This window comes from Helianthus annuus, chromosome 5 (genome assembly GCF_002127325.2).
Source record: "Helianthus annuus cultivar XRQ/B chromosome 5, HanXRQr2.0-SUNRISE, whole genome shotgun sequence".
Taxonomy (NCBI): domain Eukaryota; kingdom Viridiplantae; phylum Streptophyta; class Magnoliopsida; order Asterales; family Asteraceae; genus Helianthus; species Helianthus annuus.
In genome coordinates this window covers 29,187,756-29,214,353 of record NC_035437.2, presented here as the reverse complement: position 1 = coordinate 29,214,353, position 26,598 = coordinate 29,187,756, and the positions used below count along the sequence as shown (strand labels likewise).

The window sequence follows — 26,598 nt, the reverse complement described above, 5'->3', positions numbered from 1 at the left end:
GAATGGCACTAACCTAGTTAGGGGATGACTTATAAGTAGTTAATGGATTAAAACAAAACAAAAACGAAAGTTAAGGGACTGAAAGTGTTAAAATTGAAATTTATTTTCAATTAGTAACCAAAACACACACACCAAACACACACAAAGGTGTGTTGGTCGACTAAAACACAGGGGGCGACCAGGAGCTTTTCTTCAAGCCCTAAATTCTCCAAAATATTACAAATTGAAGGTCAAGATTTGTCCCAAATCGAAATTAGAGCTAAGATTAGTGATCCTCATAGCAAGAGGGTTACAAGGTATGTAAAATTTGGTGTCGAAATTCTCACGAATCTGGGAAATCTGATATTTGATATTGCATGTTTGTTATTTGGATAGATTAGGAACACTATAGTGTCTAGGGACAAACCCTAGACAAAACACAAGTTGAAATAATGTGTAATTTAGCAAAATCCATGAACACCCTTGTAGGTGATTAGTGGGTTATGTAGAACTTGATAAAACACTAGGAAATTGGATGTTGTTCTAGTGTAATTTGACAATTTTGAAGTGACTTCAGAATTTAAAATGCTAATAATTTTGTAAAATGGGTTGATTGATGTGAAATTCAGGACTAAATGATAAGCTAGGGACTTGCTATGTAATCATGTAAAAATCTGCCCATAAAGTGTTTGTGAAAATGCCTCAAAGAAGGCTTAAAACTGAAATTTGAAGTTAAACGCATAATTAAGATGTTTCGGTGTATTATGCGATAGATGGTTTAAAAAGAGTTCTAAACACATTATGATTGAACTCTATAGGAAAGGACGCCGGAGCGTCAAGTGGGCAAACAAAAACAAGTGGCGATTTGCGTTTGAAGGGCTTACTTTGAAGGTATGTAACTTGACCCGTTACATTAATCGAATTGTTGTTAAATTCTGTGTAATTACATTGTAGGATAGTTATGGTGTTGATCGTAGCAACTATGATCGTTACTTGAGTTAATATGTATTAGAATTGATAGGGAACCGTTTGGTAGTCATCAAATTGGAGGTTTTCCATAAGATGAACCAACGGGTCGGTTAATTGTGTAAAACGCAACATTATTGTTTTAATTGGATAACAATGGCGATATCAATCATTAACGTATTGAACCATGGAAATTTGTAAGGAAATGCGAGTGGTATTAAGCCCCGGATGATGGGCATAAGGCACTATGAACTTATTAGCAAAATGGTAGAAAAATGGGTAAAGCTATAATGGGTCGAATAAATAATAGTATAGTAACTTTTATCCGTATGATCGGCGAGTCAAAGGTTGGTATGATAGTTGAAATGAATATGTCCGTAATGAATTTACAGATATTAGGGAAGAAATAGCCTAAAACGGCATGCGGATTTGGGCAAAATCAATAAAATAGTAAAATGGCAAAGTTAGAGAGCCCACCGTAAATTACGGCCTCCACCTAATTTACGGTGGAAAACAAAAGTCTAACGGTGGATCTCTACTGATTTACGGCAGACCAAAACCATTCAGTGCCTACCGTAATTTACGGTAGATACCGTGAATTACGGTAGAGCCCAGAAAACTTAGTATTTTATTCAAATTTCGAAGTCGGAATTCGTTTATATGTACTATATTAATGTCAAAACTAATGTTTTTAGTGGTTTTCACCCTAAGTGATGATGTAGATCTTACGGATGGCGGTCAAGCAAGTTTTGAAGAACCGAACACACTTTTGAGCTTCCGCGTTATATTAACTTTGATAAACAATGTTTTGGAATGTAAACTCTTGTTAAACAACTTATGAATTTCTGAATTAGTCAGTGGTTGACTAATTTGTGGATTACTTTTAAACTATGTTTTGGAATTTATGTTTTAATTAGACACCCTTTAGTTTAAATCGCTTAAGTTTTTAATGAATTCAAGTAGTGATTAGACGGGTGTTACAGTTCGTCCAATTGTTTCTTCAGTTCTTGCATCTCCGTTGGTGCTAATCGATATGGTGCTTTGGCAATCGGTGCCGTTCCTGGTATTAGGTGAATTCTAAATTCAACCTCTCTATCAGGCGGTAATCCAGGCAACTCTTCTGGAAAGACGTCTGAGAATTTAGATATTACAGGAATATCTTTTAATTCTTTTCCTTTAGTATAAGTGATTACGGAAATCATATATACTACTCCTCCTTTCCTTTCATAACCTGTGGTTTTCATCACAGAGATGAATTTTGTCGGTCTAGTTGGTTTATCTCCTTTGATTGTGATCTTTTTACCACTTGGTGTACTTACTTGTACTGACTTTTGATCACATAAAATACTGGCACGATTGGCTACCAACCAATCCATTCCTAATACGACATCGAATCCGGCCAGATTCATTGGGTAAAGGTTAGCAAAGAAATGATGGTTCAGGATTTCTATTCTTGCTCCCTGCAAGATTTCACTTATCTTAATGGATTCTCCGTTTGCGGTCTCTACCAGACAATCTTGTTGAAGTTTGGCTAAGGGTTGGTCAAGAAGTTTGTAGAAAGAAGTATTGATAAAAATTTGGTTTGCACCAGAGTCAAACAATACTTTGGAAAATATATTATTAACTAAGAATGTACCGGCAATCACATCGGGAATCATCTTGGCTTTCTCAGCTGTCAGAATAAACGCTCTGGCATTTTTCTTAGGCGCTTCAGTTGTCTTAGCCTTGTTGGTTGCGCTAGAGCTAGTTTCAGACAGTTTGGTTTGATGTGCCCAATTTCTCCATAATTGAAGCATATCCTATTGCTAAGTTTCTTCCTACAGTCTTTTTCCTTGTGTCCAGATATTTTGCAAAAGTTGAAGTATATGAAGCATCTTCCAGAATGCTTTCTTTTGCAATACATACAGTAGGGTGTAGAGGAATCTGTTCCTTTTCCACAGTTGGAATTACCGTAGCGAAATTCCTGGGTAAGCTTTTGAGCTAGGTTCTTTCTCTGGTTTTCCTCTTGTGTACGTACCAATTTAACAGTCAGGGTATTGGCTAGTTCTACTGCTTCTTCTATGGTTTGCGGTCTAGCTGCCTTGACTACGTGTCCAATCTCACTAATTAATCCCCAAATATAGCGGGAGATTAACACTGGTTCAGGTGAGGCTAAGGTTGGCACTATCCTAACATATTCGAAGAATATGGTAGTGTAACGTTTGCAGTCTATTCCAGTCATTCTAAGATTTAGGAACTTATTGGCGATTTGTTCCTTTTCATTGGGAGGACATAATTTTCTTTCAACCATTTCCTTAAAGTTGATCCATTCCATATTATAAACTCTGTCATTTCCCCTAGACTGGAGAATAATATTCCACCATTCTAAGGCTACATTTTTTAAAAGATTAGAAGCAAACATGATCTTATCTTCATCTACACATTTACTTATTTTAATGACTGCTTCTGTCTTTTCTATCCAACGTAAGGCTACAATGGCTCATTCATTGCCTGAGAATTCTATTGGTTTGCAGGCCAAGAATTCTTTATAAGAACAATCGTAAGAAACGGTTCTTCTTCTTTTAGGAATTGGAGCTTGGATTATAGGTCCGTTATTATTGTTCACACTGTGACTTGGTTCAGTGTGTTGGCATTTACTTCCATTTGCAGATTTATTATTTTCTGCTTCCTTAACTGTCTTGATAATATAAGGCATAGCATCTATAATTCCTTGTGCTACTATGTGTTGGATGGCACTGTTATCTATTTGGTTTCCATTATTCTCATTATTCTGGTTTTCCTGATTCATTTCGTTATCCATCTGAATTATGAACATTTTATCAGGTATTAATTATCACAGAATAAATTTAATACAAATATTTATACACAATCACACAAACAAGTTGATCAAAAATGTCGATCATTGCGACTTTTACTCTTTCTATATATATGCGTCAATTACAAACTACCACTGGAAATCAAATATACTAGTAGTTATGCATCCGTATCTATTTTAGTCTATCTATAGATTTTTTTTATCAAAATACAAAATTACACATATATCAAGGCATTTTTCTAGGTACCGTTCATCCAATACTGCATTTCCCGCTCATCATATTTCCAAACTAGTTTATCCCCTATCTCTCGAATTCTATTCCCTTCATTCACTAAATTTTCTCCATACTGGTGGAGTTCCTACACACATTTTCGACTCATTGGTGGGTCTACTGGGTCAGGATGAGGTACGGGTTCCTCGTAAGGGTCTGCGCTATTCATTTTGAAAAATGTTCTATCATTATCCCACCACGGATCACATTCTAAAGGCATTGGTTCTTTGGGAGTATATAGGGTAGAGTACGACCTATTGTCGTCAAACCATGGATCAGATTCTAAAGGGTGTGGGGTTGGGATTCTAGGTAACTCGCTGGGGTCAAATGCAGGTATCGGGAATTGGTTTGCTTGGTTGGGTTCTAGCATTTGTTGGTCTGGGAATAAAGGTAACAGTGGCAGTTCGGCTATTTGGTTTAGGTTAGCGTCTACTGCTGTAGTGGCTAATATATGGAAATCGGCCAGCTGTCTATCTAGTTCCTCTTCCCAAGGTGGCCTATTGATTGTTTCCTGAGTTTGTGCATTTGCTTCCTTATTAGCTCTGACTATCGCTCTTTGTTTTTGTAACTTCTTCATTCTCTTTCTTCTCTCATGTGCTCCTCTATTAAACCAACCTCTCTTTTTAGTAGTGAAAGGTTCCTCAGACTATGCCTTAAATATAAATATCCCTTCCTTAGTATCGACTGAGTATCATGAGGGATTAGGTTGAGATGATGTTCCCTCATCTTTTGGTGAACTATCTAAGTGACGATAAGCGTCCGAAGTTCCTTGCTCACTCATACTATAAAATAACAAATAGTCAAATAACACAAAACACGTAATCACATAAGTTATTTCCTAACACGGAATTTAAGTGTCAGCAGAACACTTCTTTGGCTTAATCCAGTGGTTGTAGCTCTGATACCACCTTCTGTCGCAACCCCCAACCCCTATCTCGGGAGCGGGTGCCGCGAGATCTAGATTAGTGGTATCGGTGTTTATTAATTTGGCAGCGGAATACATCCGGACTGTAGTTAGGAAATATTTTTATCAGAGTAAAACACCAAACTTTTTATAACAAATCTTTGGGATAAAACCAAAGTTCATTTGATAGTACATTTGTAGGGATAAACCCTAATTATTGAAAACAATAAACTCTTTTTTATTTAAGTAAATTTTATAGCCACTTTTCCAAGCTTTCAGTGCTCTCCAGCTGGCTTCTATTTGGCTTTCACATTTTGTTACCTAAAACGCATTTTAAAAACATTTTATCAGCAAGAAATACTGGTAAGTACATTCCATTTTTGTAAAGCATCAGTTGTTACACATTATAGTATTAAGGGCGATTACAATGTTTATATCTACACAATTACTCATTCAGTCCTGTCAATCCTGACTGGAGGGTCATATTACTCATTGGCTACTCGCCATCCAATGGTAACGTCTTTCACATTTTGTATACAAAACCCCAACATACCGGCAACAATTATAGAATTACAAATTAAGACTTAATCACTGTAATTGTAGTTGAAAACATTTGAGGTTTTGATAAAACAATTTGACTCACAAAAAGTGTTTATAAAAGAAAATGTACTTACAATGTTGATTTAGGTATAACTAGAGCTTCCTGGTGTATCTCCTGGTTATTATCTATTAAAATTAAACATTGCACACATGTTAGTAAAATAACCCAAATCACATTAACCTTACAACTCGAGACAGAATTCCAATGACTGAGTCAGGCAGAGCCTTGACATGCATTACGGAATCCTAGATCAATCGAGTGTAACATGAGACAGAACTCCAACGACTGAGTCAGGCAGAGCCTTGACATGCGTTACGGAGCCCTAAATCGATCGTGTAGTGTAATAGTGTAACATCCCAAAAACGGGTTTGGTAATCAAACCACGTTAATAGTAAAGACAGGTAAAATACCGTTAGTGGTAAAAATTAACCCGATAAATATTATAACTCAAATAAATAAACCTAATATTAATTGAAAAGGGGAATAAACACTTTGAGAAAACAAAGTATATAAAAAGGCCAAATTAACGGGACTTAAAACATAATGGGTTATAATTTCCCGAACCTGTTAAAGTAACTAGGAGTAATTAACCTAGTTAATAGCATGTGATTAAGTGACTAATGGTGAGATATAGCTTCATTTGATCAAAAGAAACTAGAGGGACCAAAAGTGTTTAACTTGAAACTAATATCAATAAAAAAAAAAAAACTCAAACACTCACAATTGTGAGTGTCTGAATTCGACCAGAAGCCAGGGCCGACCAAGGGAAAGAACTCCAACCCTAGTTCTTGTTTAAATCCATAAATTGAAGGTCAAGATCAGCCCTAAAACGAAATCCGACCCTGGATTAGTGATCCCCATTGAAAGGAGATATAAGGTATGCGAAAATTCATAAAAATCCTCTACTTAAAATTCTCATGAATTTGGGAAATCAGAAATTTGATGATGCATGTTTGTTAATTGGATGAAATAGGAATGATATAATGTCTAGGAGCAAAACCCTAGTCAATCACATGTTGAAATCATGCTTATTTCTTGTGAATTCACAATCACCATTGAAGGTGATAAGTGGGTGTTGTAGGAACATGTTAAACACTAGAATTTTAATTGTTGTTCTAGTGTAATTTGAGTTCTAGGAAGTAAATTCAGATTTTGTTAATGTGAAAAATGATGTAAACATGCTTAGTTGATGTTAACCATGGCTAAATGACAAGTATTGAGCTTGATAATAAATTGTGAGAAATCATGCCCGCAAGGTGTTTGTTAAAATGCCTAAGTGAATGTTTATATGTTGAAATTACGAATGAAACGTGTAATTGCCTTGTTGGACTAATTACGTGAAATAAGGATTAAAACGGGTTCTAATCATAGTATTGATTTAACTTAGTTGTGCCTATTGTATGATTCAAGGTAATTGACTTTTTTTTATTAAAAGTCAAAATAACCGACGATAAAGTCGAATAGTAGTTTCGACATATAAAATATGTAAGGTGGAAAAGTCGTGAATTGGAATGACTAATCTAATCACCTTGTGAATGATAATAGTTTGTCGCTCAACGAGCTAGGTGGAGGCTTGGGAAAGAAGCAGTCAAACGAGTCAAGCACGAGAAGAAAAGCGTATTCGGATGGAAGGTAAGTCAAAACTTACACCTTTTATTAATACCTATTCGGTTTATAGATTGTGAATCATAGAAAGTCATGTTTGAATTATGATGTTCCGACACGACATGTGCGCTTCGGAATAAAAGACAATGGTAATAAACCATGTTTAATGATTAACATGAGTTAAAACGATTATATAGTCATGCAATGACTAAATGGTAATGAATTTCGAGTGGTTACCTTATAGGGTAAACCCATATAACTAATAAGGGCAAAATGGTAAAATTGGTCACGCGTTGATAGTAACCGTTAGTTTTGAAAGCCACTTATGGCGAAAATCATAATGGGTCAAAAGCGTTTAGAAATGGTTTATAAGTAATATGACTATACGGTGTAAACCGGAGAGAATCATGCAGACGAGATGATAATAAATATCATCTCGTAAAGATAAACGGTCAATTCGGCCAAACGGGTCAAAAGGTATAGACATCACATTTTGACAATGTCGACTAATGATTTTGTCGAGTTATATCCTTACAGGAATATATATCAAATGGATATTCGCATCGCTCTTAATTAGCGATTATAAAGCAAGGTATTGAACCCGGGTTAATAAGTTGATCCGAGCCAGGTATGTATAATGGATCAACTCATCATTTGGAACTTGAAGTTCTATGAGAATTAGACAAGGTAATAAGGGACATTCGGTTACCTTAGAAGGTAAACCGAAGGATTTAAATTATAGACAAAATGTTTTGAAAACAAGATTTGGTTAAAAATGAGATTTTGGGCGTGCATGGCTTAAGCAAAACCTTCGTCGTAAAAGAAGGGTTAAAATGACCAAAACGCTCTTGTGAGCGTAATTAAGCAAACGACCCTTAGAAGTCGCTTGAAAACGAGTTTTATAATCAAGTCAATACTTAGAATAAGTATAAAAGCGAAAGATGTAAATCCTTGGTCAAAAGACTCTATATGAGACCTTGCCGTAAAATGATAATCCGAGGGGTGAAACTCGGATTATATGGATTGACATACTAAACCATCACAAATATAGTTGTGATGGAAGATCATTTGATAAATAATGTGGAAATAAGATGCTAGAAATATATGAGTGTGAATTATGCGTAAAGGTGCTTAAATGCCCTTAACGGGTCAAAATTTGGTAAAAAGGTAATAAGCCGAAGACCTAAAAGTCTTAAATTTTTTTAATCCGGATGTTGGATTTCAACTTCATAAGATGGAGAATTGAATTACAGATGCGTAGGAAAAAGAATCGGGTAAAACGGATTAAAAACGAGAGAGTTATGCTCGTTTCCGTGAAATCGGGTGATGCTGGGAATATGCAGCAACATAAAATGAACTTGTTGTCAAAAAGGGGGCTAGGTGGGGCGTCTAGCCCCCCCTGAACCTGAAAAACGTTTAATTTTGTTTGTTTGACCCATATAACTTGTTTAAACTTGTTATTTAACTATCAAAACTAACTTTTAAGTTGGTTTTGATCATAGGTGATTGCCAAGAGTGCCCGGATGAAGATCAAGCTCGAATAAGAACCGAACACGATAAAGTTTAAAAGTTGTTCTTTCTTTTAAATTGTAAAAGTTTTAGTAAACTCGTATTGACATACTTACGTGTAATCGTAAAAACATGTATTTTTACGAAACTTCTATAGAATATTGTATTAAACAAGCAAGGGTGTTGCAAGTTGGTAATCAGAGCTCATGGTTAGAAAGTAAAGTGTGTTCGGTTCGAGGCTTGATCGCAAATCCGGTAAGTACGTGTATTTTAATGGTTTAGCTTGTTAAAGTGTTGTAAACAACACATAGGGTTATCGTGTAATATACGATATCTCAATTAAATAATAGATACAGTTAACAAAATTACGTGCGTTAACACGTATAGTAGAAAAGCCTTGTATTATGATAAGGGCATTTAGTAAAGTTGACATTACTAACTTTTATGAATGTTTTAATTGGAGGAAACTCGCATTTGAAGATGACGAGGGTTGAACAAATTACGGATATGATAGAGGAACGGTCCGAAGTATGACAAGAGGAGCATGCTCACCAAGGACTAAATCGCGTAACGACCGGGAAGAAGGTTAATGGCAAGGAACGCCCGTCGGGGCAAGCATTACCAGGTGCACACTTTAAATTTAATTGCAATAGTAATATGCAACAAATATGTAGAAATTGAAAGTTGCATATGTAGATTAAAAACTTGGAAAAACCCGAATAGAAAATGTATTCGGGATATTGTTTCCAAGAGAAACAAATAGAGGCATTGCTTACATAGGGCGTGATGTGAAAACTATAAAAAGGTTATGCGTGTCATGTGTTAATCGCTTACTCTGGCCAAGTAAGTAGTGGCATATGATACCATGAACTTCTTATAGCGGACACATTTACATCCGATGTAGTAAGAATGGGGTGAATGGGACAAATTAAAAAGTACCCAAATGAAACAAATAAACAAAATAGTTGATAATAATGTAAACGCACAGCCGGGTGACGGAAGCGTATTACATTAGGATAATGAGCCCGGAGAAGGGACAAGGGTTAATGTAAATGATGATATAAATGAATGATCAAAAGAAAATTCACGAAAATAAGTCATCCTGGACGAAAGGGCCATGGTGAACAAAATAGGCAAGTAAAACCAAAGTATAGATGATCCGCCGAGTCATAAAAACAAAGGTGTCGCCCACACAAAAAAGATAACCAAGGTTGTTAACTTTAGTCGTAGTAAAGAAAGGATAACGATGATAATCGTCACTCATAATTAATAAGGCCGCCAATGGTGGTCACGTAAAGAATAAAAGACATGGTCGAATAAAAGCGACGGATTTCGCTAAGATGACCAAGTAAATCGAAATGAAGTCTTAATGCATACCGGAAGGGGTGCAATGATAACGATTTCGGTAAAACAACCGGTTGATGGGTAAGGAATTAAACGCATGCGTAGAATGAGAACAGGAACGCGTATGGAAAGTCAAAAAGACTCTGGTTTTGGGTCATGACTAAAGGATGATAAGATGCTGCAAATAGAAATTTTGATAAATTACGTTCAACTATTTAAAAGCTGAACGGTTCGAACAAAGACTGAAGTTTGACATTCATAAGTGATGAATTTTCACACGAACAAGTCAAACAAATTTAATAAAGGATGACACTTGCTAAAGTAAGTAAGCGCGAATCGAATAAATAAAAGTGCGAAATATTAATAAACCTATGTAAAGGAGTTATAGACGTTAAAAGCATTAAAATAAAAGAACCCGGGTAATGGGACGTAAAGCAGTATAGGTAAGAACCAGGTAACGGTAAATGTAGGGCAAACTGACGTGTAATTGACGTTAGAAGACAAGAAGTCGGAAAGATAATTCGAAAGAAAACAATGTAGCCTTAGACTACGGTCAAGGTCAAACGAAATCTAAAAAGTAAAGGTGAATAATTCTAAACATAAAAAGGGGTGCCTTAACGCCATATGCGTATATTAACGTAAATACATTTGAATAAAGACTCGAATAAAAGATGATCTACGGGATCATCATAACCTACGGGATATTAATTAGTGTAACGGTCTACGGGGCCAAAATGACCCACGGGTCATGAATTGAAGCAAAGGGATCATAAGGGCCTCGCCTTAAAGAGGTTAAAGCTTAAGGAAATAGCCTATGAGGTTAAGTGAAGGAACCTACGGGTCAATAGTGTAAGGTGAGGGAACTTGTTACGAGTCCCCGCGTAAAACGAGAACGGAAAACAATAAATTATGGGTTGTCAATTTCCTTGATATGAGTAATTGACATAGTTAAAGAGAAAAACGTGAAACTAAAAATTCAGTTTTAGTAAGAAATAACGTTTTAACAAATATGAATACTATAAGGCGAATTCGGAAATAACAAATATCAAAGTGTATGGGTTTTAACATCGATAAGTGTGAGACGATACATTCGAAAAGAAGAAGTATGATAAAGAAGCGTTGAATTAAACTTAAACGTGACGTGACACGCTCACGGACAAGAAAAGAAATATAGAAAATGATCACGTTGTAACGTGGGTTACGGGGTATGAAGTGACGGCGACTAATTAGTCTAGCCGGTAAAACTATTCAAAGTTAAGAAAGCGTCATAACAAATACAAGCGCTTGTTAATATAACACAAGCACGGGATAGACCTATTAAAAGAATAACGAGACTAAGTGGTCAAGTGACAACTCAGTCAATAAAGATAAAGGGTTATAAGCTGTAAGTAACGGCCCGCGAGGCCTTACACATGAAAGACGTACGCATCAGTATACATGAAAACTTTTGACCAAAGGAAACGGGAGCCTTGAAGACAAAACTAGGTTCGTTTGATTAAACCAAGGAACTATGTACATAAGGTTTCGGGGACGAAACCTCTTTAAGGGGGGTAGACTTGTAACATCCCAAAAACGGGTTTGGTAATCAAACCACGTTAATAGTAAAGACAGGTAAAATACCGTTAGTGGTAAAAATTAACCCGATAAATATTATGACTCAAATAAATAAACCTAATATTAATTGAAAAGGGGAATAAATACTTTGAGAAAACAAAGTATATAAAAAGGCCAAATTAACGGGACTTAAAACATAACGGGTTATAATTCCCGAACCTGTTAAGTGACTAATGGTGAGATATAGCTTCATTTGATCAAAAGAAACTAGAGGGACCAAAAGTGTTTAACTTGAAACTAATATCAATAAAAAAAAACTCAAACACTCACAATTGTGAGTGTCTGAATTCGACCAGAAGCCAGGGGCGACCAAGGGAAAGAACTCCAATCCTAGTTCTTGTTTAAATCCACAAATTGAAGGTCAAGATCAGCCCTAAAACGAAATCCGAACCCAGATTAGTGATCCCCATTGAAAGGAGATATAAGGTATGCGAAAATTCATAAAAATCCTCTACTTGAAATTCTCATGAATTTGGGAAATCAGAAATTTGATGATGCATGTTTGTTAATTAGATGAAATAGGAATGATATAATGTCTAGGAGTAAAACCCTAGTCAATCACATGTTGAAATCATGCTTATTTCTTGTGAATTCACAATCACCATTGAAGGTGATAAGTGGGTGTTGTAGGAACATGTTAAACACTAGAATTTTAATTGTTGTTCTAGTGTAATTTGAGTTCTAGGAAGTAAATTCAGATTTTATTAATGTGAAAAATGATGTAAACATGCTTAGTTGATGTTAACCATGGTTAAATGACAAGTATTGAGCTTGATAATAAATTGTGAGAAATCATGCTCGCAAGGTGTTTGTTAAAATGCCTAAGTGAATGTTTATATTTTGAAATTACGAATGAAACACTTATTTCTTTTGTTGGACTAATTACGTGAAATAAGGATTAAAATGGGTTCTAATCATAGTATTGATTTAACTTAATTGTGCCTATTGTATGATTCAAGGTAATTGACTTTTTTATTAAAAGTCAAAATAACGGACGATAAAGTCGAATAGTAGTTTCGACATAGAAAATATGTAAGGTGGAAAAGTCGTGAATTGGAATGACTAATCTAACCACCTTGTGAATGATAATAGTTTGTCGCTCAACGAGCTAGGTGGAGGCTTGGGAAAGAAGCGGTCAAACGAATCAAGCACGAGAAGAAAAGCGTATTCGGATGGAAGGTAAGTCAAAACTTACACCTTTTATTAATACCTATTCGGTTTATAGATTGTGAATCATAGAAAGTCATCTTTGAATTATGATGTTCCGACACGACATGTGCGCTTCGGAATAAAAGACAATGGTAATAAACCATGTTTAATGATTAAAAAGAGTTAAAACGATTATATGGTCATGCAATGACTAAATGGTAATGAATTTCGAGTGGTTACCTTATAGGGTAAACCCATATAACTAATAAGGGCAAAATGGTAAAATTGGTCACGCGTTGATAGTAACCGTTAGTTTTGAAAGCCACTTATGGCGAAAATCATAATGGGTCAAAAGCGTTTAGAAATGGTTTATAAGTAATATGACTATACGGTGTTAACCGGAGCGAATCATGTAGACGAGATGATAATAAATATCATCTCGTAAAGATAAACGGTCAATTCGGCCAAACGGGTCAAAAGGTATAGACATCACCTTTTGACAATGTCGACTAATGATTTTGTCGAGTTATATCCTTACAGGAATATATATCAAATGGATATTCGCATCGCTCTTAATTAGCGATTATAAAGCAAGGTATTGAACCCATGTTAATAAGTTGATCCGAGCCAGGTATGTATAATAGATCAACTCATCATTTGGATCTTGAAGTTCTATGAGAATTAGACAAAGTAATAAGGGACATTCGGTTACCTTAGAAGGTAAACCGAAGGATTTAAATTATAGACAAAATGTTTTGAAAACAAGATTTGGTTAAAAATGAGATTTTGGGCGTGCATGGCTTAAGCAAACCTTCGTCGTAAAAGAAGGGTTAAAATGACCAAAACGCCCTTGTGAGCGTAATTAAGCAAACGACCCTTAGAAGTCGCTTGAAAACGAGTTTTATAATCAAGTCAATAATTAGAATAAGTATAAAAGCGAAAGATGTAAATCCTTGGTCAAAAGACTCTATATGAGACCTTGCCGTAAAATGATAATCCGAGGGGTAAAAATCGGATTATATGGATTGACATACTAAACCCATCACAAATATAGTTGTGATGGAAGATCATTTGATAAATAATGTGGAAATAAGATGCTAGAATTATATGAGTGTGAATTATGCGTAAAGGTGCTTAAATGACCTTAACGGGTCAAAATTTGATAAAAAGGTAATAAGCCGAAGACCTAAAAGTCTTAAATTTTGTTAATCTGGATGTTGGATTTCAACTTCATAAGATGAAGAATTGAATTACAGACGCGTAGGAAAAAGAATCGGGTAAAACGGATTAAAAACGAGAGAGTTATGCTCGTTTCCGTGAAATCGGGTGATGCTGGGAATATGCAGCAACATAAAATGAACTTGTTGTCAAAAAGGGGACTAGGTGGGGCGTCTAGCCCCAAGGTGGGCCGTCTAGCCCCCCCCCCCCGAACCTGAAAAACGTTTAATTTTGTTTGTTTGACCCATATAACTTGTTTAAACTTGTTATTTAACTATCAAAACTAACTTTTAAGTTGGTTTTGATCATAGGTGATTGCCAAGAGTGCCCGGATGAAGATCAAGCTCGAAGAAGAACCGAACACGATAACTTCCGCGCGGCGTTTCGTCGTATCTTTTAAACGACGAATTCAATTACATTAAGTTGTTCTTTCTTTTAAATTGTAAAAGTTTTAGTAAACTCGTAATGACATACTTACGTGTAATCGTAAAAACATGTATTTTTACGAAACTTCTATAGAATATTGTATTAAACAAGCAAGGGTGTTACAAGTTGGTAATCAGAGCTCATGGTTAAAAAGTAAAGTGTGTTCGGTTCGAGGCTTGATCGCAAATCCGGTAAGTACGTGTATTTTAATGGTTTAGCTTGTTAAAGTGTTGTAAACAACACATAGGGTTATCGTGTAATATACGATACCTCAATTAAATAATAGATATAGTTAACAAAATTACGTGCGTTAACACGTATAGTAGAAATGCCTTGTATTATGATACGGGCATTTAGTAAAGTTGACATTACTAACTTTTATGAATGTTTTAATTGGAGGAAACTCGCATTTGAAGATGACGAGGGTTGAACAAATTACGGATATGATAGAGGAACGGTCCGAAGTATGACAAGAGGAGCATGCTTACCAAGGACTAAATCGCGTAACAACCGCGAAGAAGGTTAATGGCAAGGAACGCCCGTCGGGGCAAGCATTACCAGGTGCACACTTTAAATTTAATTGCACAAATAGTAATATGCAACAAATATGTAGAAATTGAAAGTTGCATATGTAGATTAAAAACTTGGAAAAACCCGATTAGAAAATGTATTCGGGATATTGTTTCCAAGAGAAACAAATAGAGGCATTACTTACATAGGGCGTGATGTGAAAACTATAAAAAGGTCATGCGTGTCATGTGTTAATCGCTTACTCTGGCCAAGTAAGTAGTGGCATATGATACCATGAACTTCTTATAGCGGACACATTTACATCCGAAGTAGTAAGAATGGGGTGAATGGGACAAATTAAAAAGTACCCAAATGAAACAAATAAACAAAATAGTTGATAATAATGTAAACGCACAGCCGGGTGACGGAAGCGTATTACATTAGGATAATGAGCCCGGAGAAGGGACAAGAGTTAATGTAAATGATGATATAAATGAATGATCAAAAGAAAATTCACGAAAATAAGTCATCTTGGATGAAAGGGCCATGGTGAACAAAATAGGCAAGTAAAACCAAAGTATAGGTGATCCGCCGAGTCACAAAAACAAAGGTGTTGCCCACACGAAAAAGATAATCAAGGTTGTTAACTTTAGTCGTAGTAAAGAAAGGATAACGATGATAATCGTCACTCATAATTAATAAGGCCGCCAATGGTGGTCACGTAAAGAATAAAAGACATGGTCGAATAAAAGCGACGGATTTAGCTAAGATGACCAAGTAAATCGAAATAAAGTCTTAATGCATACCGGAAGGGGTGCAATGATAACGATTTCGGTAAAACACCCGATTGATGGGTATGGAATTAAACGCATGCGTAGACTGAGAAACAGGAACGCGTATGGAAAGTCAAAAAGACTCGGGTTTTGGGTCATGACTAAAGGACGATAAGATACTGCAAATAGAAATTTTGATAAATTACGTTCAACTATTTAAAGCTGAACGGTTCGAACAAAGACTGAAGTTTGACATTCATAAGTAATGAATTTTCACATGAACAAGTCAAACAAATTTAATAAAGGATGACACTTGCTAAAGTAAGTAAGCGCGAATCAAATAAATAAAAGTGTGAAATATTAATAAACCTATGTAAAGGAGTTATAGACGTTAAAAGCATTAAAATAAAAGAACCCGGGTAATGGGACGTAAAGACGTATAGGTAAGAACCGGGTAATGGTAAATGTAGGGCAAACTGACGTGTAATTGACGTTAGAAGACAAGAAGTCGGAAAGATAATTCAAAAGAAAACAATGTAGCCTTAGACTACGGTCAAGGTCAAACGAAATCTAAAAAGTAAAGGTGAATAATTCTAAACATAAAAAGGGTGCCTTAACGCCATATGCGTATATTAACGTAAATACATTTGAATAAAGACTCGAATAAAAGATGATCTACGGGATCATCGGGTAAAACGGATTAAAAACGAGAGAGTTATGCTCGTTTCTGTGAAATCGGGTGATGCTGGGAATATGCAGCAACATAAAATGAACTTGCTGTAAAAAAAGGGGGCTAGGTGGGGCGTCTAGCCCCTAGGTGGGGCGTCTAGCCCCCTCTGAACCTGAAAAACGTTTAATTTTGTTTGTTTGACCCATATAACTTGTTTAAACTTGTTATTTAACTATTAAAACTAACTTTTAAGTTGGTTTTGATCATAGGTGATTGTCAAGAGTGCCCGGATGAAGATCAAGCTCGAAGAAGAACCGAACACGATAAAGTTAAAAACTTCCGCGCGACGTTTCATCGTATCTTTTAAAAGACGAATTCAATTATATTAAGTTGTTCTTTCTTTTAAATTGTAAAAGTTTTAGTAAACTCGTATTGACATACTTACGTGTAATCGTAAAAACATGTATTTTTACGAAACTTCTATAGAATATTGTATTAAACAAGCAAGCGTGTTACAAATAACAGGGTTATAGTACTTACAACGAGGCAGAGCTTCGCTTTATAGTGGGTATTATGCCCGAGTATAACTTCTACTATTTAGAAATTGAGAGAGATTTAGGAATTTGAACGATTTGAAATGAGCCTGAGCCCCCTATTTATAGGCTGGTCGACCACCTTGTCGCACCCCGCGACACCTTAAGCCTCGACCTTCACGGCCCGCGAGAGCCCTAAAGGCGGCGGTAGGCTTGGTGAGTCATCGAGTAGCCTCCACACGTGTTCGGACACGTGGCGTCATTGTATGTCCGGCAAGTCTAGGCCGTCGCGCCCCGCGAAGGATCTTCCTTCATCTGTCGCGGCCTGCGAGCGACTCAAAATTTTGTCTTTATTGATTTTTCTAAGTATAAGGGTATTTCGGGCTCGTTTCTCGCATACGGGGTATGTAAGGAACGTTTTAGGGTCACGTTAAGGGTTCTAGGAGGGTTGTTATACTTACCACATCCCCTGAATTTTGGGACATGAATCCCCCCTCTCATATAGGCTATATGTTGTGGTTTAACATAAAAAAAAAGGTAATGACAATAACCACATAGTAGCGGGCTTTAACTAAAACATCCTTTAACAAGCGTGTTGTGGTGTAACTAAAAAATTAAATAAAAGAAAAAATTAAAGTGCGTGTGCATGATTGGTGGAGGGAGGCGTTAAGGGGGTAACCCCCCGACGCCACTTCTAACCGTCACGACATGGTGTTTAGTTAATTATTTTGGGTGAGGGTATGAGGCGTCACCCCACAACAAATAGCCATACCCTTCTCTCTCTAACACCTACATACCTACTTCCGAAAACTCAAGAACATCTCTAGGCTAAAAAAACATCAAACCAAACCCTCAAAACATCAGGACTATCCAAGAGGTTTCTAAGCACCCCAGTTGTCGACCACTATCCATTGCATGTAAGCTATTGATCTTTGTTTAAGGATTTAAAGGCTAGAATGCTCTTTTTTTAGGCATGTAAACGAACCGAACGAACATGAACAGAGGCATGTTCGTGGTCGTTCATTTAACTTTAAGTGAACACGAACATATAATTGAACAAATACTGGTGTTTGTGTTTGTTCATTAAGAATAATGGAATGTTTGTTTAAAAACTAAACGAATAGTTCACAAACATAAATGGACATAGACAAACAAACTTAAACAAACATAGTTTAACAAATACAAAATAATACAAATGAACATAAATGACAAAGTATAAACAAACATAAAGTTGCTTTTTCATATAAGTTATTGATTAGTTATGATAAGTCCTATTGAAAAACACATTTTTTTCACTGGAAAGCCCAAATATCACTTAGTTATATGTATGTAGTTAGAAAACCTCTTTTTTATGTTTATATTTGTATAAATACAACTCCATATGTATTTGTTAATATATAAAAGAACGTAAATGAACAAACATAACGAATATAAATGAGCGAACATAAATGAACGTTCACAAATATAAATGAACAAACAACTCGTGTGTTCATGTTCGTTTGTTTATTAAATAAACGAACTTCCCATCAAACAAGTTTACAAACAGTTCATGAACATTTGGTTCGTTTACAGGCCTACTCTTAATGCTAAGATTAACATCTTTGGCAGAAGATTATGCTTGATTTGAGAAAAATTCACAACTTAGAGTTGCCCCCAAACATTATTAAGGGTTTAACACACTCGGTAAGTACAAACTAAACATTATTAACGGTTTAACACACTTGGTACAAACTAAATAAATATAATTAGTTTAGTTTTATTAAATTTTGTGTTTCTATTTAAACAAGTCTATTTTGTGTTACGTAGATATCTATAACTAATATTTTCTATATGCATTGAATGTCAGGTCACTTGTTAAGATAAAAGTATATCGAACCCATATGAAGTTTTCTATATGCTTGAATGTCAGGTCACTTGTTAAATTTTGTGTTTCTATTTAGGATGTTATATACATAAATCGACAATCTTTAATAAGTTCTTACTTATTTTGAACTATAGGAGAGAGTAGTAAGAGCCTTACATAACCTGTAATTACATTTACTATTATTTTAATTAAAGATTGTGAAAATAAATATTTATATATTTTTGTTCTCGTTTTATGTTATGCTTATATGAGTTATATCCATCCTCTATAGATGTGTACACACATGATGTACGCCACATATGTCAGCCTGCACTTGACCTAATAATATGAACTTACAATAATTCAGTTTATTAAAACTATCCTTGGCCTTAATCTTAATAGATTGTTCTTAACGGTACATATAAAACGTAGAAACAATAATATATATAGTAATTATATGGCACCAAGTCACCAACTACAAATTTGGCTTTTCTTTAACTCGATCAAACCTCATGACATCTTCAACATTAAAATAACAAACCTAAACTTTCAATGTTTGGTTCGCTAACAACATAATCATAAGTATAAATTATTATTAACAGCTTGCAAAAAGCCCTAGAGAAACCCTAGTTCAAATTATTAATTGATAATATAATTAAAGTCGTTGTACTTCCAGCCATCACAATTTACCGGTTTTTAGTACAATTATTCTGTTCACTGTTTTTGTCCGTAGTTTTTTCCAATTATGTCACATGCATGTATGACGTGTCTCCGTTGTAGTTTGGCATCCAATATAGAAAGGTGGCGGATGTTGTGGTGGCTGTGGCTGCGGCTGCCGCTGCTGAGTATGATCAAACTTTAACGAACCACGTCGTGCTTCTCGCAGCTCTTTCTTAAGTCTGCAGTTCTCATCGCTAAGGGCTGCACAACATTTCCTTAAAAACACACATTCTTGTTCAATGTGCTTTAACTTTGTCCTGTTCCATGTGATCACTAATCAATACTTAACGAAATTTTTGGATTACATGTTATCGAGAACAAATAAACTATAAATAGATGTATATACATAGTACCAAAGCACCTATATTTGAGATTGTTCTTTTGTTTTTGTTTTTTTTTTTAATTTCTAAATTCAAAGTGCCGGTATAGATATTTCATAAGTGACTCTATGAGGTTTTAAATACATGCTATACATACAGACAGTTTGTTAACTCAAGGGAAGTTGACTATGTTATTTTTAACCAGCGAACTGAATGCAATTTTTGTCATGCTGCAAACTCGAGGAGTTTGCTTGCCACATCAATAGAGTCGTAAGAGTTCGCAACCAAAGTGCGTATTTGTCAAAAATGTTTGAAAAAACTCAAAGAAACACTTTTAGGTCTTCTATAAATAAGGATAACATCCAAATGATAAACAGACAACAATTATATGTGTTCTTGATTTCTTTTGTGATTTGTGCAAATTATATTAGATAAAGATCACTAATTATGCAAATACATTGAATTATGTTTTATTTCTTTGTAGTACTTGAAGGCTTCAATATCTTAACAAATATAATGACTAGTATATTTTAATAACTTAGAAGAAGTAAAAGATAACCTTGCTCTTCTGTTTTGAAACCATACTTCAATTTGCCGGGGAAGAAGATGCAACTTCTTGGCAAGTTCTTGTTTCTGCCCCTGCAAATGAGAATAAGTTTTTTAATTGACATAACATCATATATTTTTTTTTGAACGACAAACTAATCTAATGCCTAAACACTCTTGTACCTACGTCACACCATGTCCCTTGGGACAACAACCTCATACATATAAACCCAAAATCTTTATTATATTTCATTTTAAGAGCTGAATGGAATAATTTCTATTGAAAAGTAAATTAAGAAGGTATGAAGAAATATGCAGATGGAAAACAATTAGTAACAATTGTGAATAGGCGGTGATTCTTACACCATGTAATTGTTTCTTACACATCAAGTGCAAACACTTAACATGAGCTATATATAGTAGAACATATACATGTATTATGTGTGTATTGAAACAATATCTACCGTGTAAGAATCACCCCTCTAAGAATCATGCAATCACTATATTCTTTCTATATATATAGTGTTTATTTTTGTGATCTTTTTATTCTCAAAAGTGGTCAAAATCTTGATTACAGATGGAGTGCATACCGTATTAAGGGTGCTATGGATTTTGAAGCTAGCTTCAAGCAAAGTAATTTGTTCTGTAGAGAGTTTTAGCTTCTTTCTAGATCCACCACTATTGTCTAGATAAAGATCATTGTTGCTAAAATCACTTCTCTTCGCAGATCTTCTCGTTTCTTCTTTCTCATGATCATCAGTGATTCTAGAACTATATGAATCCTGGTCATCTTTCTCATCATCAAGTGTATGATCATGATCTTCATGATCGCTACCTTCGATATTTGGATGAATTGGTAAAGAAAGATCCAAACAAAGTTCCCTCTTACTTTGCTTTAGTTGCTTCTCCCTTGTAACCTCCACTTCAATTCCAAGCCTAAGTGTTGTGTTGCAGGGCTTTTCTTTGTTCATATTCTTGCAAAAAAAAAAAAAGAAAAAAAATATTTACAAAGACAATTGGTTTCAATACAATTTGAGAAGATGGGAACTTTATGATGAGACTAGAAATGAAGATAGGAGGGGATATATAGATGCAAAAAAAGTCATAATCAGTTACCTATTAAATTTTTAGGTGCAATTAATTGTGATTAGAACAAAATTGAAACCATAACAATAATTAATAGTTAATAATTTGTAATATTAATAATATATAATACGAATATGAGTTTTGAGTTGAATTACGTTACAATACAAAATTACTTATGCGTCGATGCCATCCCACATTCTTGACTTTTCTTTAATGGAAGTTAAAATAAAGTTAAAGAGTACTTTGAATCGTGATTCTTGATAATCTAGTTAATACAGATCGACTTGATTCATAGCAAATGATATAACTGCAATTAAATTTGTTCGTAAGGAGTATATATATATTTTTTTTAATTTTTTAATTGAGTAATCATAACAATTTATAACAAACAATAAATACAAATTTTTAATATTTTTATGTACTATAACTAAAAATGAATGAAAAAATCAGACATTATATTCATAGTTAAGAGTTATGCACAAAGCATGCTTAGGTGATATTGTCTGAATTTCCAGACTACCTAAACTCCAAATGCATATGTGTTGTGACTCTCGTAGATCCGACTCCTCATGTACGGTTTCTTGACCGGAACTTTAAAACACTACGGAAGGATCGGAGTGGATCCCCATGCTCACATATCTCTCAAACACATATGTGTGTATAGATATATCACTTTAGTTTATTTCAACAGGAGTTTAAAAATTTATAGCATTATAGGACAAAAAATTAAGAAAACCGAGAACCAATATTAAATACGGTGCTTGATAACGATTGTATTTAGTGTAAGTGCATTGAGCTATAAGTACACTAGTTCTAAATTCTGAAAACTTTAAGCGTTTTTGGATCCTTATTTAATGTATTTATAGCGAATACACATACTAGTTCTACACTTTAATAAAAATATAGTGTATGTGTGTTCACTAATAAACACTACCAGTGAATCTGGCCATCGTGCGGACTATAAATATACAGAGTGTTTTCACTTATGATTATATTACGTAAATGTTATATTATTCTTGTTCGAATATTTATTGTTCCAATGGTTATCGTTCAGTTTGCTCCTTTTGAATTTGTTCTCGTTTTGTATTTGATTTGTTATAAACTTTTGTTATCTTTTTTAACTAGTTTCGTTTATGTTCATTTGTTTCAGATTCATTTAAAAAAGATGATTTACATAATAATCATAATAGTATAAATTCAATATGTGTGTACATATAATAGTAGTGCATCTACATCAAAGGACATTAGTTCTGAGGTGTGTATCTACTATGTTTCTTCGTCAATTACATTTGAGTGTAAAGTCTTTAACTATTGAACGCTAAATAGCAGGTACTTACCAATGACAATTGACAAAAGTTCAGTTTATTTAACTAGACTGAACCTCATGATTTCTTCATCATTATAAGTGCAAGTGCATATTCAAATCTTTAACCCTAATTTTGTAGGGTTGGCTGAGAACATAATCATGAGTATATTAATTAATTAGTTAGGAATTGCCTAACAACCTAGAGCAACCCTACTTATTAATAACAATCAAAGCCGTTGTTTTTTTTTAACTCTACAACAGTTTAGCAGCTGTAGCATTCTTATTATTACTATTATCACGCACATGGTCCATGTTTCCTCCATTCATGACTGCAAAGGCATTCTTTTCTTCACCCGAATTTCCAATCTTATCGCAGGGACGATGATGCATCGTTGTAGTTGTTGTGTACTGCACGAAGAAAGGTAGTGGCATTTGATGATGATGATGATCAGATTTTAATGAACAACGAACTTCTTGCAACTCTTTCTTCAGTCTTCGGTTTTCGTCGTTTAGGGTTTCATAACTTTTCTTTAACAACTCATATTCCTTTTCGATTTGCTTCAACTTTGTCCTGTCCTCATATGATCATCAATCATAAATCCAATTTTTTTACTGTATAGAATTTGATGAATAACAATATAGATAAATAGATTATGATATGAAAAATGCATCATCCCCCTTAGAGATATGTTATAGTTCAAATGTGCCAAGTTCTAAATGATTAAAATAAATGTTATTATACTTGTGTGATATACTACTTTCCCTTTCCAGTTTGTGTGATTACATTTGAATAATAATAATAATAATAATAATAATAATAATAATAATAATAATAATAATAATAATAATAATAATAATAATAATAATAACAATAATAATAATAATAATAATAATAATAATAATAATAATAATAATAATAATAATAATAATAATAATAATAATCAGTTGCCGAATTATCTCACTTTTGATTTTGTTATAAGGAATAAGTTAGAGGTCACAGTGGTATTAGGAATGTAATTACTGAGAATTGAAACTTAATTTTGCTGAATTTTATAATCAGAAATGTGTCATGATCGGGATTGATCTCTAAAGCCGGTCATATAATTGGATTATATTTCTGTGATGATCAAAAGAACATATTTGTTTGTCTCTAAATAAATTGCCACTGATCATATATATTATAGGGTTTGTTTGTTTGATCACCAATTGTTCCATATTTTAACAGTTCTTGGTCTATGAAACATGTATAATTTCAGTTGTTTTTGTGAGATAATATTTTTAGTTCAATAAATGCGTGTATATTGCGTGTGCATGCGAAAATGAAGAGGTAATTAACCTTGCTCTTCTGTTTTGGAACCAAACTTCAATTTGCCTAGGAAGGAGATTCAACTTCTTTGCTAGTTCTTGTTTCTGGCCCTGCAATCACCCATGACACTAAATCAGACTACATGTATCACACAATTTCATCAAAAATATATTATTTTTTTGTTTAATAATTTAAACTAAAATCAAAAAGATATCTTTTACTATACTAAATACAAATTGATGGGCGGCAAGTTAAATTTATGAATTATTTAACACTTCCTATGATTCATGCATCACCATGTTCCATTTTCTTAGGAGTTCATTGTTTTTGTTGTAGACCATTTTATCATAAGTATGGAACTTCTATTAAACAAAGTATTGCTTTCATTTAACTTGGGCAACAAGTTAAAAAAAATGTTGGTTTTGGATATGAGTGAAAATTGCAAGCCTAGAGGGGAGAAAAATAATTGTTCATGGAAAGTTACAACACATAATAATTGTGGTACTAGCTTGCACTATTCTTTGATGCCATCTTGAGAATTTCCAACAAGTGTATTGGTTAATAGCTAGTAGTTTGCAAATAAAGTGGACAAAATTTAGTAACAGGGACAATAAAACATACTGTATTAAGGGTGTTATGGATGTTGAAGCTATCTTCAAGCATGGTAGTTTGTTCGGTTGTGAGTTTTAGTTTCTTTCTTGATCCGTCATCGTTGTTATTAGAAATATTGACGTTGCTAGCTCCTTTTCTTTCCTCTTGATCATCAATAGTTTTAGAACTAAAAGAATCTTGATCATCTTTCTGATCATCATTCTTATAATCATAATCATCACTGGCTTCAATCTTTGGATGAAGAGGCAATGAAAGATCCAACCAACACCCCCTTTTCTTATTCTTTGGTGGCTTCTCCCTTTTGATAACTACTCCAATCCCAAGACCAAGTGTTGTATTGCATGTCTCTTCTTCATGATTCATAATCTTGAATGTGGAGAAATAAATTCTATGAATATGATCAGGAAAGATGGAACCTTTTGGTGGGACGAGAAGAAGATGTAAATATGGTTTATAGATCAATACCAAAACAATCATAATAAATGATGTATTAATTTATTAGGAGACTTAACTAAATGTCAAATAAAACTATAACAATAATTAATATTCATAATATGAGAATGAGTTTAAAGTTGTTTTACGTTACAATATCATTATGACACTTAGAGAGGAAACCAAAACATAATTACTTATGCTTTGACACCATCCTACATTCTTGACTTTTCTATAATGGAAGTCAAAGTTTCGTTAAAGAGTATTTAGAAGTCATAATTGCTGTTCATTTTAGTTAATACGTACAAGATGTGATTCATAGTTACGATCGATAAGTAATTGCAATTACAAACTAGAGATCAAAATACCGCCTCTTTTCTTTTCTTCTTTGAACATGTTATAACTAATTGTTAAAAATAATAAATAATATTGTGATACTTTCAGTTTTATACTTTTATTAATGTTTCTAATATTTCTATTTGTTTCAATATGAGGTATGGATGTGTACAACTGGGCCAAGGGCTGGATAGAGAGTACACATGCTAGACTGTTGCATATAGTGGGCTACTGATACATTGAAGTCTCATAATGTGTGTGTACTTAAAAGGCGATATGAACAAATGGGCCTTTAGGGCAGATATAAAAATGCATGTCTTTGTGCATATTCATTAAATCAAGATATTCTCACACACTTACCTTTCCTCTCGGCAGGCAATAGGGTGCCAATCTATTCCTTTGCTCGTTTATGTTCTCTCTCTTGTTTTTGAACGATTAGGGTTTCAGGCGTTATATTTGATCAGATTCATGGTTGAATATGATCTTAGTTTGATTCCTCTTGTTTCGTTATAGAGATTATCAGTTGCTATCTTTCATTGTGAGTTTAGAGAATTAGATTCATGTATTGTACAAACAGATTTGCGAGTGGTTTGGGTATTTGGTTGTATTTAATCAAAGCTCTGAGTTTGATACCTTGTTTTTGACATGATATCAGAGCCCAGAGCTCTGCTCTATTAGTGATTGTCCGATTTGGTTTCTTCCGCTGTTGCTAAAGGTGTGTTTAGGTTGTCTAGGTTTTCTTTATCTAAAACTCTAGATAGGATTCTCTAGTTCTTGACGATTATGACGATCTTTGGTATCATTGGTGCTACCTACGATTCTTGATACCTAGGGTTTTTTTCTACTGTTCATCGTTTACAAAGTTTATTTTGGAAAGATCGATAAAATACTTCTCCTTATCTTCCTTATAAAATACTTCCGCCCTTGCCGACTTTCCATACAACTCGACCTTCTTCTTGAAACTTGCATAATTGGGCCTTGAGTTCGAGAATTGATAAAAGGCGTGCGCAAGCGATTGGTTTTCTAGTGATTCTGTTTTTTGGGCCTTATATAATTGTGAATCTCGATCTAATCGGGGGCTTCTAGCTACGAACCATAGTTGCAAAAATGATGCACCCTTTTCTTGTCAATTCAACCTCATGATTGTAACCCAATTTCAAAAACAAAAGATGCCCTTCCGATTCAGTTCTAGAAATTAATCTAT

General features: G+C 34.4%; 2 protein-coding genes across 2 annotated transcripts; both read right to left on the bottom strand.

Annotated features, from left to right (window-relative positions):
• Window positions 1-19,202: 19,202 nt before the first annotated feature.
• On the bottom strand, window positions 19,203-21,353 carry LOC110940641 (homeobox-leucine zipper protein HOX19). The gene is made up of 3 exons (XM_022182193.2): window positions 20,907-21,353; window positions 20,330-20,409; window positions 19,203-19,707 (listed from the first exon to the last, which is right to left on the bottom strand). Exons 1-3 carry the CDS (start codon window positions 21,285-21,287, stop codon window positions 19,479-19,481), a joined length of 690 nt encoding a protein of 229 aa, XP_022037885.1. The 5' UTR covers window positions 21,288-21,353; the 3' UTR covers window positions 19,203-19,478.
• A 1,514-nt stretch (window positions 21,354-22,867) lies between these two features.
• Window positions 22,868-25,029, bottom strand: LOC110940640 (homeobox-leucine zipper protein HAT22). The gene is made up of 3 exons (XM_022182192.2): window positions 24,636-25,029; window positions 24,045-24,124; window positions 22,868-23,279 (listed from the first exon to the last, which is right to left on the bottom strand). The coding sequence occupies exons 1-3, from the start codon at window positions 24,987-24,989 to the stop codon at window positions 22,961-22,963; spliced, it is 753 nt and encodes a 250-aa protein (XP_022037884.1). The 5' UTR covers window positions 24,990-25,029; the 3' UTR covers window positions 22,868-22,960.
• Between the last annotated feature and the right edge of the window lie 1,569 nt (window positions 25,030-26,598).

Bases quoted from the DNA above. Each gene is read 5' to 3' on its own strand.
- LOC110940641 (XM_022182193.2), bottom strand. From the start codon at position 21,287: ATGAACAAAGAAAAGCCCTGCAACACAACACTTAGGCTTGGAATTGAA. The intron at 20,410-20,906 runs GTATGCACTCCA...TCTCATTTGCAG, and splicing joins TCCATAGCACCCTTAATACG to GGGCAGAAACAAGAACTTGC. The intron at 19,708-20,329 runs GTTATCTTTTAC...CACATGGAACAG, and splicing joins TTTCAAAACAGAAGAGCAAG to GACAAAGTTAAAGCACATTG.
- LOC110940640 (XM_022182192.2), bottom strand. From the start codon at position 24,989: ATGAATCATGAAGAAGAGACATGCAATACAACACTTGGTCTTGGGATT. The intron at 24,125-24,635 runs GTATGTTTTATT...GGGTGATTGCAG, and splicing joins TCCATAACACCCTTAATACA to GGCCAGAAACAAGAACTAGC. The intron at 23,280-24,044 runs GTTAATTACCTC...ATATGAGGACAG, and splicing joins TTCCAAAACAGAAGAGCAAG to GACAAAGTTGAAGCAAATCG.